The sequence below is a fragment of the Vollenhovia emeryi genome, unplaced genomic scaffold, assembly GCF_000949405.1.
Source record: "Vollenhovia emeryi isolate VEMERY1.0 unplaced genomic scaffold, V.emery_V1.0 DF939182.1, whole genome shotgun sequence".
NCBI lineage: Eukaryota > Metazoa > Arthropoda > Insecta > Hymenoptera > Formicidae > Vollenhovia > Vollenhovia emeryi.
In genome coordinates this window covers 717,330-731,214 of record NW_011967184.1, presented here as the reverse complement: position 1 = coordinate 731,214, position 13,885 = coordinate 717,330, and the positions used below count along the sequence as shown (strand labels likewise).

Genomic DNA, 13,885 nt, shown 5'->3' with positions numbered 1-13,885 from the left:
TTGAATTACGGAGCAAAGATATATGTATATTCAGATCGTTACATAAATTATTTTTTAAACTTCCGGTAGGATACCGAACGTAAACTTAAAATTATTTTTAAATGCAATTATTTGTTTATTTAAAAAATTTCACACTTGCTAATAAAACGCGATACTACTGATATTTTGAAGATTAAATAGAATCGAGAATCGTCGTCGTCGTTGATTGAATTATTTATTATTGATTTATATTGGCTTAGTTATTTAAAAAAATTAAACTCGATGATTTATACCTTTTCAATGATTTGTAATATATGTCAAGATTTAGAATGGAATTCATCATTTTATTTTACTTGTCATGTATTTTGATACACGTGAATTTAAACACATACTATTTTATATGTGTTGCATTTCTGGGTCTGATGCACCTGGGAAAAAGCTAACGATAAATCGTAATCTTAATTTGAAGTTGCCGATGATTTCTATGTGTTGCATTTCTCAGTTTTTAAATATTTTTCCCAGTACGCAGCATAGAAAATGATAATAATGAATTTTGTCCTAAATCCTGAATTACAGATTATTCACAATAGGCTTCATTTAAATCTGACAGTAAAACTCAAGCTTAAGAATAAAGTTTATTCTTCGTCTTGATCGAAAAATGAATTTATCGTTGAAAATTTTAGTTCTTTTTTCAAATTTTTATATTCCAAAATGAGTAGATCGTAATTTATCAATTAACAAAGGAAATTGCTGCTACGCAATTTCCGATTTTATTTCAGTTTCTCGATTTATTAAAGTCACACAATGCCATTATCTTTGAGCGAAAGTTGTAAAAATATTGATAATTGATCAGCTTGCGCAAATACTTTCTCGACCGAAATAAGATAAATCTTATTTCCCAAGTAAACGTTAATGTATGATATAAGTGGGCGCGCGTTAACTCTATTTTTCGACATACATATTTGAAAATTTCGGTTTCAATGTAACAGAGTTTTTACCGTAATATTCGGCAACGTATTGTGTTTTTGTCGCACCGAGGAATTTTGTTGACATATACCTCACTTTCGCGGCCGGTGACGTTTACGTTCTTTGCGCCGCTCGACTCGTACACAAGGTCGGCGCGTATTCGTCGCCAGTCGCTCGTACGGGCAGGACGTAATAGCGCCGGTCGCTCCGTGTTGAAACTATTATTTCGCCGTTTTACTCAAAATGCGATTGTTCTTTTCGAACAGTTAGCCAAGTTAGTCTGTACGATTGATCATTTGCGATTAGCGCGAGTCGGGACGACGGCCGCTCACCGAAATACAATAGAAACTGCGCGATTTATCCACTCGAGATACGAGAGAGTAAAGCGAATAAAATTCCATTAGCTATTGTCTCGCGTATCGCGGGCGACGATTACATCCTCGCGACGTTCGGATTTAATCGCGACATAAGTTTTTCGCCTATTAACATGTAATTTGGTTGCCATTTCCAGATTAACAAGGAGAAGTAAAGCGCGGAGCGTCGAGCCGAGTAATTTAAGCAGCGGGAAACTATGGAATTATATGAACTAATGCGAATCGGCCTCCAAGTCAAGTGACATCGCGACATTCGCGACGCTATTTAACCAGTGAGTGTGGTCGCGATTATAACCGCGTAACGTGGATTCGGCATCCGTTCGCGTCGACGATTATGATGCGCTGCCGTTCGTCTGTTCCGTTAATTTACGAGACGCTGTTACCGCTTGACGATTGTTACCGTCGCGAAATGTAACCTAGTGTGTGTCGCGTGCGATGACCGCCGGGAGTGCCGTGCCAAGTATCGCGCGATCGTAATTAACATGTTTTCGCGAGTGGCGTGTGAGTGCAACGAACCTTGAGAACCTGAGAGGAGGAGCAGGCCTCGGAGGCATCGGGCAACGGCGGAGCAACCACAGGGTGAGTGAATTATTATTCATTTATTGTTAGTTAGTCGCGGGATCAGAGCTTTTCGAAAATTGCATAATTACTTTGTCACTGCACTCGAAACATAAATAAAATCCAAAGTGCATTTCTCCCACATTAATTGCCGTTGAATATCACTATTTCAAATATTTTTCTCGCTGATTTCGATGTTTTTGTATCTTACAGATCGATGCAGATACGTTATAGCTCCGCTGCTGCGCATCGTGTCTGTGAGTAACGAATAACTTTTTATTTTAATTGGAACCAGTAGATCTATGTGAGATATATAAAGCGTGGGGATGTACGCGTAAAGTTAAGAACGTAGAAATATATATAAAATCTCATGGATCTATTACGTTTTCGGATGGATGGGCTCAAATTAATTAGTTGTAATATTTAATACTACAATTTTAACATGTAATATTTAACTCTGGATTTCACTGCGCGTATAATTTTCCACGACGATATATATGCAAAGTTATTAACTGTGCTTAATAAATACGTCATTTATTGACACATTGTCTCGTTATACGGAATGTACTAATTACGAGGTGCATAAATTGTTTGTAATTTATAAGAATTGACGAATATAAATAAAAAATACAATAAACTCAGTTGGAAATGGGAAACCATGTTAAAATAGTTTTTACAAACGTGAATTTGTTTTGAAATCTAACAAAGACATCTTCTTTTATACTTTTACCCGAGCACTTTTAAGCACAGATAATATCAGAAAATGATATTAGGAATATCATAAAAAATACAATGTATTGATCTTAATATAAAGTATATATTATAATTGGTTAAATTTTCAAGTTTCTTTTAGATAAATAGAAAGACTTTTTTTATAAAAATTCTCTAAATTTAAAAAATTTTTAGTAATTTTATTTAGTTTTTTTTTTAATAGTATCCATATCTTACAGACAATGGAAATCCACACAACATGTTTATTGTATCGAATTTGTATACAATAATAGATAAATTGTTTATATTTAAAGAAACATCGTAAAAATGTTTCATTAAGTTAATTAGTGGTTATAGATTTTATTTTATCTTTCTTTCCTTTTCGCAACTATTTTTTTTTAAATATAAGGTCTGCATTTGGCCTTTCGATATTTCAGAGTTAAATATTGTATAAACGAACGCGAAAGATTTTCTGATATGAAATATTCGGAGATTTATTTGATACTTTCTGATGCATATCATATATCACCAACATGAATCAAAGAGGTATTGGAAATATTTTACAATCTCATAACGTAGCTTGATTAATTTATTTAATTGAGGCATGTTTGTGGTTTATTAATTATATATATATATATATTTTTATAACGTGTCAATTATTGTTTTAATTTTTTATGGCCTGTCCATCCACGTGTTAGCAATTTATAGTATTCAGATGTATATTATTTAAAATGAAATAAGAACCAATATAAAGTATAAATGTTTCGTCGCAGAATAGAATTATGTTTTTATATATTATCTCTATGAGTCACGTTAATTAGTTCGTAGTTGTCAGATTTGCAACTAATTAACTAATTAACAGTCACTTCAGAATAGGCTATTAAAATATCGCGTGCTGTTATTCTAGGAAACTCTATGTATTAATAATTCATAGACGAGCATATATTTCTGTACATATAATCACTTAACATTTATTACAATTAAAAGTTTATTCCTGTTTAAAATTTTATTGAATCGCGTAATAATATTTAACACACAATGAAAATTTTTAATGATTAATAACTACGGAAACAAAAGTTACATTTTATTTGCCGTCCAACAAATGCACGCAAGTAGACATTGGCGATATTTCGCATAAACATTCAATACGCTTTTCATCGATTTTCGATATATTAGTTTGTCGCGAAATGTGCGAATCATAATGATTATTTATTTCAAGTCCGAACAATATTATATTTAATGCAGGTATTTTCTTCGCATTATCTAATTAACTTTTTGACACTCGCTTTTGCTAGCGTTCACAGTCTATGGTTTACAAGCCGGCGAGTCAAATTAGTAATTATATGGTTCGCATATGCTCGCAATTGATTTTGATTCACGGGAGGGATTAAAGCACTCTGAATTAAGCACGCGTTAAAATTAATTTGTTTCTTCGTACTCGCGAGTTGCGCGGACTTCTCGACCGCAAATTGCGATAAATCGCGAGTTAACGCGGAACGCGTAAGCAAGCCTGTAATGCCGGCAATAATTTGCGAAGTGTCAACGGTAAAATCACTTAGGAGTTTAAATGAGAAATAGGTAACGTTTGGCGAAGCGTGCGAATGACCCTGTTGCCAGTTTATGCACATTACTAAGCAGACGATGTCCAGAACAGGAATTGGTTTACCCAATATGTAGATTATTACAGCGTCAGTGCGCCGTAAGCGAAAACGTTTCCGGTAATCGTAATGTTATGATCACGAGAATCACCGGTTGAATAATTCTGATAAACGTAACATTGCATTAGTACTAAAAAAGTTAGCGATATCAGCCGTAACATTTACGGTATCTTTGCAGGCCAGTGCCCGATATGAAGTAAAATCGGAATTTTAACATATATCGATGAAACATAGAATAATTTATATCGATAGTGTTATCGGTATACAGATTATTTATATCGATAAAATATAGAATTAAAGAATTAGATAGATAATACATTATAATGTAGGTATTAATATATTGTGATCAAATGTAGTCATTCTGTCACACAAAATCGTAACGTTTTCATCGATAAATGTGTTGCATAACGAGTCTGATAACCCTAAAAAGGCTAAAAGAGGTCGAAGATAAGAGATTTTTATACGCGCAAAATGTTCGTCGCGTTACAATTTATTGAACAGAATTGAATAATCAAACGATAATGAAAAACTTTCATTTACTCATTAATTATAAAATTTACTTTAAAAGTACTCGCCATTTCACGGTTTGTTTTAAATACTTAATATTATCTGTAATTATAATTTGCAGAGAATAGCTAGGAAATTTATGATCCATATTTTTCAACGTGCATGTATAAAAACATGCTCTTTTATTGTAATCAAAGAAGAAATGCAAATTACATTAGAGTATTTTATACGTGTGTGGAGAAGTTTTTACATTTACTTACTAATTTACCGCGAAATCCTGAGTCGAGTAACGGAAGTAATCACATTATCACAGAGGTTCAAAATTGTGGAAAGGCGGATGTTTCGTGATGTCGCATTCCGCGTCCGGTAAACGCTGACAAGTGGGTAAAGGTGGTACCTCGCAAACGCATTTAACGCACACAGAATTGTAATCTGTAGCTTGGTTCAATTCGTCGCCGCGGTGCATGGTCATATTGCCGAAGTGACAAACGTCCTCGTCTAAAAAGAACAAATTTCGATGAAACACCTGCTTTACGTGATAACATTAATTGTAACACGTAACCCTTGGAGTATTTTATTATCGCATAAATCTATAACTATCCAACACCGAAGCATCAAAGGGGAATTTAAAACAATAGATGAATCAATAAAATAAAATTGTTCTTCACGAACGAACATCAAACGCGCTACGGGTGTGACGTGCCAACTGACACGCCTATAACATAATTTCCTATACTGGGATAACGATGACCAAATTAATTATCATTTTATAGGATTGCGACAGAAATTGATTCGCGCGTCGCTTCTCGTGTGCAACATTTTCTCGCAATTAACTCTCATTTCATGCTATTCAAAGCACAGTCGTAATTAGCATCGCTTGAATGTCCAAATGCGTGTCGATGCATCATTTATATTTCAATTTAATAAACGAAAATTGTGTAAAATATATCTTTACATTTTTTTGTCAGTCGGTAATTAATAAAAGTGATAAAAGACCAAGTCAAATTCTCAATGTACTGAGTATCTCAGATTGTTCGAACATCATTACATGTCTATAATTTTAAATAGGAAACGTACCATCGGGATTTTTGTCGGCGGACTTTGAACTGTCTTCGTTGTGAATAACAGTGTCGTTGTTGTTTTCTAAAAAGAATCGGATAATCGTGATTGCTTTACTATACACGGCATACATGTGCGCGAAAATCGCAACTCGTGAACTTACGGCATCTCACAAATACACTGCAACTAGTCTGCGGCGATTGACCGGAATAATAAACTGGAGCGCAATTGTTAACAATGCTGCTTGGATTCTTAAAATCGGGACTGCAATAAGGACGCTTAGGCTTCGCGCAGAAAGGCTCGACGTTTTGTCCTAAAATCGTAAATTTTTTTCACCGAGGACGCAAATACAAATTATATAGATTTAAATTGGAAATTTATATTATAGAATTGTTACTGCACACATATTATTGAAATGTAGATAAACGTGAATTTAATCTTAATTATTATTATGACAAATATATATATAATTATGATATACAACAAGTGTTGAATTATTTAATTTACTGGCTTATTTACCGATAAACAAACCAGTAAATAATCATTCAATAATTATTCATCAATATATTTCATCGATATAAGTTTCCATAATGCATTAATTTCATTGAAAATTGACAATTTGTTTATATTTGTCATAAAGATTTCATGCGCTGTATATGAAAATATAAGCTCCATTACGTATTGATAATAGTATTGGACTTACTCATTAGGATGTATTTTATGGACATGTTGTGCCAAAGCTTCTAGCACTGAGAAATTTAAAATAACGCGCTTAAGATTATCTTTACCTTCATAGCCCGGTTGGCATACGCAGTTTAAATCCGGTTCATTTTCGACACTAAAGTATTCTCCTTCTTTATATTCCTTTCCGTCTACATTACAAACAGCTCTGTCTTCGGGATTTTCAGCTACAAAATGTATATGACTTTATTTAAATATTGTGCATATATTTTACGATAGAAGTGTCTTTTTCATCGGCAGGTAGATTACTATTGTTAAACATGAAATTTAATAATACTGAAGCAACTTTATTCTGGCTTTCTGGCTGAGAGAGTTCGATAAATATATTGGCTAAAAAGCGCATGTCGCACAAAATGTACAAAATTAGTAAAAATTTATATTTTTAATTAGAATTATTCTCTCGTCGAGAGAGAGAAAGAACATAATTGAGATATAACGACGCGAATTTTCTACGTATAACATTTAGGTGAATGTATTATTCATAAAAAGGAGAATTATCAATTTATCGTGAATGTATGTGAAACATTTAGAACTCTTAATTAGATATTTTGTGCTTACGGCAAACGTCCTTTCCGGGACAACAAAGTAATGGGGAATTCTGCCTATAGCAACCTGGAGGTACTGGTCCTTGGAAACAGTCGACTATCGCGCAATTAAAGCTGGCGCTACATTGAAAGCAATTACGTAATTTTAATGAACAGAATTTACTAATTAAAAGGAGACAACAGTTTGAAAAATTGACACCAAGGTGTTTACTTACATTCCATCGTATCCTTGGTGACAGGTGCATCCTATGTCACAAGGATTCGCGTCCTCATCTTTGAGTTTCTCTCCGATCTCGTACACTTTACCATTGACATAACACTTGAGAGTGGATCTCCCCTTCAGGTGATCACAATTGTATTTTGTAGCGCAACAATCGCCCTCTTTTTCATAAACCGGGGTACAACCGAGAGCCTCGTAATACCCCAATGGACCCGGGCATTTCGTTTTATCGCATTCCTCTTTACAAAAATAAAAGATCAGAAGAACGTAGTACGATATATTGCTATAAAAATGGATGTCTAGTTGAATAAAGGAGTCGTTCTGAGTGCTTAGAGTCGCGTCGTTATTCGTGTAACGGAATTTTGAGCGAGCCATAGAATTATTCACGAAGCGAACATGTCAAAGACCGTATAATTACCGAATGAATTAAAAAGGATCTCTAAAAAATGTTGTTGCTCGTTATTTTCTAAATTTTGTTACAATTAGTAAGACAAGTTTTTGACAGATTAGCTAATACAGTGATTATATCAAGTATGCTGTAAAGCATTTATTGTTGCACAAAAATCTTCCGGCGTTGTAATAAATGTGTATTATAAGTGCATCAGTAAGAATATTTAGCAATTACTTAGACCTAATCTAACCAAATCTAACCCGAATTAAAACATTCAGTAACTCCAACACTCGCATATTCTTTCCGCGACTTTATTATTAGCTGGCACTGCAACTCGAGGTCACGTTGGATTATTGGATCGAAAGTAATTTGGCCATTGCCTTCCGATAGAATTACAGATGAAATCAATATTTGAATAACTCTTTTTTACAACAATTTATCACACCTTTCCCGGGCGAGCGTTATCTTCTCCGTTTGCGACTCACCTTGATCACCCGCAACTGCGACGGTGATGAACGCCAGATAGGCGCATATCTGAATGAGAGAACGAGAGCCACGACGTGTCATGTTCGCGCAATGTGAAAACCTGCGCGACTTGCGTACGCGCCGCGTCATTTATACCTCGATCGGTGACCACGGTCTGGAAGTGGGTAAAAGACGGTGAATATAAATGACGCAGACGCAGAGTATAGAAAGAGGGGAAATAGTACGTACGTGTATGCGAGAGCGAATTGAAACGCACGCGAGAAAGGGAGTTGGAGAATATCGAAGAGGCGGAACAGAGAGGAGTAGACGTACTGGAGGAGAATGAAAATGAGTATGAGGGAGAGAGTCGTGAGCTCGCGTAAAGACGAAGAAAAATCTGTTGAGCGATATGAGAATGAGGGAAATACAAAGACGAGCAAGGAGGAAACGCGAATTGGAGAGAATAATTTGCTTTATCAGTCATCGCGCGTTGCGTACCCATTTATGTAAATTGCGTAACTATCATTGTGTTGAAACAAATTGTCTCTCTCGCCTTGAATCACCGTCTTGAATTTCTGTTCAATGTCTCGTATTTTGTCAAATTTTCCGATATTAACAATATTTTTTGTTGTGTAATTACTAGTTTCACTTGGCGTGTAATTACCAATTTTATTTATTTGTATATCTTCACTGATACAAAAACGCAGGAAAAGAAACTTAAAATTCGTAACCGTACAGCTGTTACCGTACAGCTTTTTTTTATACAAAAGTCCTTTTTAAGTATAACATCAATCAGATAATGGACATTAATAATTAATATTATAGTTTTATCCTTGTACATATCAGTTTTTATTATAATGAAATATTCTTACAAATATTCGAGTAAAATCTTTATAGGTTTTGCGTATCGCGTAACAAAAATACCTAATTATTAACTTGGAGAAGGTGGATCGCCAGTGAGTGAAGAAAAATATAACAAAAGATGATGATGTCGACAATAACTGGCACATATGTTTATTTAAAACACTACGTTTCGACTAGTAATACTAATCCTTATCAAGTAATAGCCCATTAAATGTGGCAGCAAGAAATAGGTGACATATTGAGCGTACGTTTTATAAAGAAAAAGGCGCAGTAAATTAATATGCACATGTTACTTCCAATTGAAATTAATGTAAGTCACTAAGAACGTCTATTCGTATAAAAGGCTTGTGGAAGACAGTCTTCCCATATGTGCCAAACATATGTGCCAGTTATTGTCGACATCATCATCTTTTGTTATACCTAATTATTAATATCTTACAACATTTATTCATAACAATTAAGAGAATGTAGCGGGATTTATGATATCATAAGTTATGCAATCAGTGAAATGATTTGTAAATGGTTTGAGTCTGTCGTCAATCCACATTTTTAGATCACCAAATAGACATGGAACTTTCTCTGAACTGAATCATAATTTTATGGATTATTACGATCCTTAATAGCGCGTTAATTATTCTAACACACTTTTCTGCATTTAGTAAATTGGTTGTGCGATAAAGTGAGTTACATTTTGTAATTAGTTATCGTTTTATAGGATCATAATATTAACGTGCTACAGAAATTGATTTTCCGCAGTGCTCGTTATCCATATGCAATGTTTGTCGCAATTACCTCCTATTTGACGCGATTCACAGTACGGTTGTGTAATTAGTATCGCTTGATCGTTTAAACGCGTGTCAATACCTCATTTTATATACCTCACACTATATCCATATGATTATCGAATCGATTTGTCGTAAAGTAATAAATATTACCCTAGATATCGCGATTCATAAAATTAAAGACAAAATAAGCGAATAACATAAAACAAGAAATTAGTTTCTCCAGTCAAAACAATTTAACAAGAAATTAGTTTCTTCAGTCAAGCAAGTATTAATTTTATTTTTCATTCAACATCTGTGTGTAATATTTCAATTTTAGTTATTGTGATTCAGGCACGTAATCTAATTGCATTATTATTTATACAATTTTCTGTCTCCACAAAATTTTAACAGATCTGTAGTCAGTAACCATCTGTTGCAAACACATTGGAATACTCAATATCGATATATTCAGTTACAGTAAAATTTGCACACGTTAAAAGAATTTAATAATTTATTTTTATATTATCTACGTATCTATGATTTAATTATCATCGATGCGCTGAATTTAACATTTTGATTTAATATAAAATACTTTATATTATATCGCAGTTTCTCTAGACTTTGCATCATGAAATAATTGTCCGCAAACGAGAAATTTTGAAAATCTACGTAGTAAATAAGTAGCAGGAAATTATTTGATAATTAGAAGTCTGTCAAGTAACCATTGAAAATAAAGACATATCGCGCTAAGAATTTTACGCTAATATGTAAGGAAATATGAACAAATTCCTTACAATATGTGAATTATGTTCGCATATCTGTCACATGTGTTACCATGACAGAATAATCCCGAACTGTCGACGCGTACGAGAAAACGTGATGTAATTTGAATAATGTGACGCCGTACATGAATCTTTCATAATATCGAAAGAAAATGCACCCATATATGCACACACACTGAACGATTGTATTAAATATTCATGATTGCCGCGCTATTCGCAGAAAAATGAAAGATCTTTTCCGTAAAATTATGCATAACAGCAAATTAAGTTGGCAGCATATTTTCACGTTTTCATTACTTGAAGTTACACTTTGCATAGCATAAAAATAACATTTTTCAATGTAGTAAATAAAATAATTTAAACGTTCAACTAATTTTTTAATATCTTTTAAAAAATGTCTGTCTTATTATTCTCTCTTTTTATAATCGGATTATTATTTAGTTTGCTGTTTTCACCACCAAGAAAACTCATGTATTAAGTGAATATTACTCGTGCTTATTATACATCTAGATCTAAACATGGTGTTTAAATGGGATGATGGTATAGAGATATTTATTAACATCAATTAATAATTCGCGTTATCAATTAATAATCGATTACTCTATGTTTACAAAACAAACCAAGTCGGCGCATAGTTTAAAGTCGAAAACAGGCGCGAAAAATATTATCGTTATATTGTTTATTGCGATGAATATTGCTACACGCTTTGGTAGTCGAATTGGTTCAAACGCTTGTGGCAGTTTTAGAGAGGTATAGATTCAAATCCTGGCCGAAAGATAATATTTTTGCAATAAGTTCTTTGAATTAAATTTATATAGCCAGTTGTCTTACAATATTATTTGTTTAAATAAATATCTCGTGCAATTTTTTTACATATATTAGAATATTACAAAGTGCGGGCAAATATATATGTATATTCTATTAATTATGAAAATTAATGTACCCCCAGTTTGTGTTGAAATAACTAAACTTATTTATATTCGAGTCATATTTACGTTTCATCATCATATGTGAGCTTGCAGGTGCATACATTATTGCAAACATTTGTCTTTCTGGTTAAGAACTTAGTTTGAGCTAGTACTCGTGAACGTTGATGTAACATTTGTTTCTAGATTTCTTGTTCATATGATCACAGCCTTATCGCGCAACTCGTCGTGCAACAACGTACAACCGAGTTCGTGTAATACAGCAACAGACCTGGGCAGTTTGTTTCAACGTCATCGCGAAAAAGAAAATATCAAAAAGTTCGGTAAAAATTACATTATCGTTTTAAACGAGTGCAATTGGCCTCGCTAATGACGAAAATTACAACGATTTTAAATCTGTCCACGTAATGTCTGATTAGTTTTAAATAGGATTGATATATTCTAGGAATAGTTAAAATGACTCAAGTGACTGAAAAATAAGATATTGGTTTTTGACATAAAAGCAGTTGAAAGATACCTTGATCTCTCAGGCATTACCCTGCATGATCCGTGAGATCTGTAGTTTCAAAATCTTTCATTTAGCACAACTGCGCGTTAAATATTCAGTTGCAACAAAATTCTTGCATCAGTTATTACAGTATAATGCATCGTCCATGAAGAATTAATTAACTTCGGTGCTAACTTAATTACCCCGACGTTTTTGTAGCCAAATTCTCTTCAAAATTATTCGCTCGCAAATAATACTCGAAGTAATAGCCGGAAGTTTTTTCTGCACGTTGCTCAAATAAGAGACTAAATCCTACATATGCTATGATATAATTATGCTATAATTTTTTCATATACATATTTGAAAATTTTTAATTTTTATGTTAAGATAATTATGTTAAAGATAATTATATACATATTATAATTGCATTTCTTTTACATCAAAATCAACTTTAAGATTTCAATTGTAGCTTTGAAAAGTTGTAACGCTTGTTTTCTATGTTAACAGAATTTCCGCGAACTTGCAATAACAAGTCAATATTTTACAGAAGCTTATCAACGTGTGGATTATTCCTTTATACATATATCATCGCCTATAAATCTCGCGCAAAAGACATTGTTGTTATCAGTTAATTTACGATGAAGAATCAATAAATCGATATTATATAGCTGGACAGGTTTGAGTGTATATACGTGCAGGAAGTTCGTACGTGGTACATTTACATTTAGATAATTACATATAGATAATTATAAATGCAATAATAATTGCGAGGCACAACTGCGAAAGAGATATTATTAGTTGTCAAGGCTGACCACACAATGTAAGACGCATTTATCGCGGTTATGCAAAATAATTGTTCTACGACGTACTTTCGGATAAGCTGTACTTTAATATGCGATAGCTAGGAACTGTTAGCGCGTTCTTAAATTGTTGCAAGTCGAAGGACATTTCCTGACAAAGCAATACGTATCTCTTGTATAAAATAAATATCATTACGAAAATTTCTACAAATTTCATAGGTATGTACTTGTACTTATGCATTGTCGTTTACATTTATTTATTAATTTTATTGTTTCTATTTTATTGTTACATTCGTTCATTTGAAATACTTAGTCTTAAAAACTCAAACCCTTTAATCGTAAATTTACATTTTAATCGATTTTTTAGTTTGCTGAATGTAATCTTATTTACTTAGAAAAAGAAAGAAAAAGTTCATTTCGATACATACGACAAAGCATGTTTCTTAAACAAAGGGAAAAAGTTTTTAACTCGACCAGACTGGCCAAAAAATGATCTTTATTTAAATCACAACGTCTCGACCTCTTTATTGAGTTTTTATTCGTGATCCGCTAACGTACGGTTGCTGCTTGGGAACTTTAGAAATTGACATCGCTATTAAAAGTCCACTGACTGCTGAGACATATGTGATATTACGAATTTGCTGCCACAGACTCGTGAACTCATTCTGCTTCGGCATAAATGAATTTTTTCAGTCAACTTTAGATTTTACTTGAACAGAACCCGATAAAGAGGTCGAAACGTTGTGACTTAAATAAAGATCACTTTTTGCCAATCTGGTCGACTTAAAATGCTCTTTTTGTTTGATTACCACTGGCGACAATTTTGTTCATATTTTTTAATTTTATGTTTAACAAAACTGTCGGCGTTCTGTAAATGTAAATAATTTTACATAATATCAATTTGTAGATTATAACTATGTATAATTTGGTAAAATAATTGATCTTTTGCAACGATTTAAAATAGAGCTGGTATATCAAATTACGTAAGTTACATAATTAGAAGATGACACTAACGCTTCCGTGGGGGAATATACACACTTTAGGTGAATCGTGGGTTATCTGGACCGAATATCGCAATATCCTCAATA

At 33.2% G+C, this 13,885-nt stretch overlaps 2 protein-coding genes across 2 annotated transcripts in view; both read right to left on the bottom strand.

Moving 5' to 3' along the window:
- Nucleotides 1-13,885, bottom strand: part of LOC105562918 — an 86,766-nt gene that overhangs the window by 47,780 nt on the left and 25,101 nt on the right. The window lies entirely within an intron of this gene.
- Nucleotides 4,901-8,328, bottom strand: LOC105562919 (kielin/chordin-like protein). The gene is made up of 7 exons (XM_012014093.1): nucleotides 8,195-8,328; nucleotides 7,314-7,557; nucleotides 7,112-7,218; nucleotides 6,601-6,720; nucleotides 5,976-6,125; nucleotides 5,831-5,896; nucleotides 4,901-5,251 (listed from the first exon to the last, which is right to left on the bottom strand). The coding sequence occupies exons 1-7, from the start codon at nucleotides 8,322-8,324 to the stop codon at nucleotides 5,061-5,063; spliced, it is 1,008 nt and encodes a 335-aa protein (XP_011869483.1). The 5' UTR covers nucleotides 8,325-8,328; the 3' UTR covers nucleotides 4,901-5,060.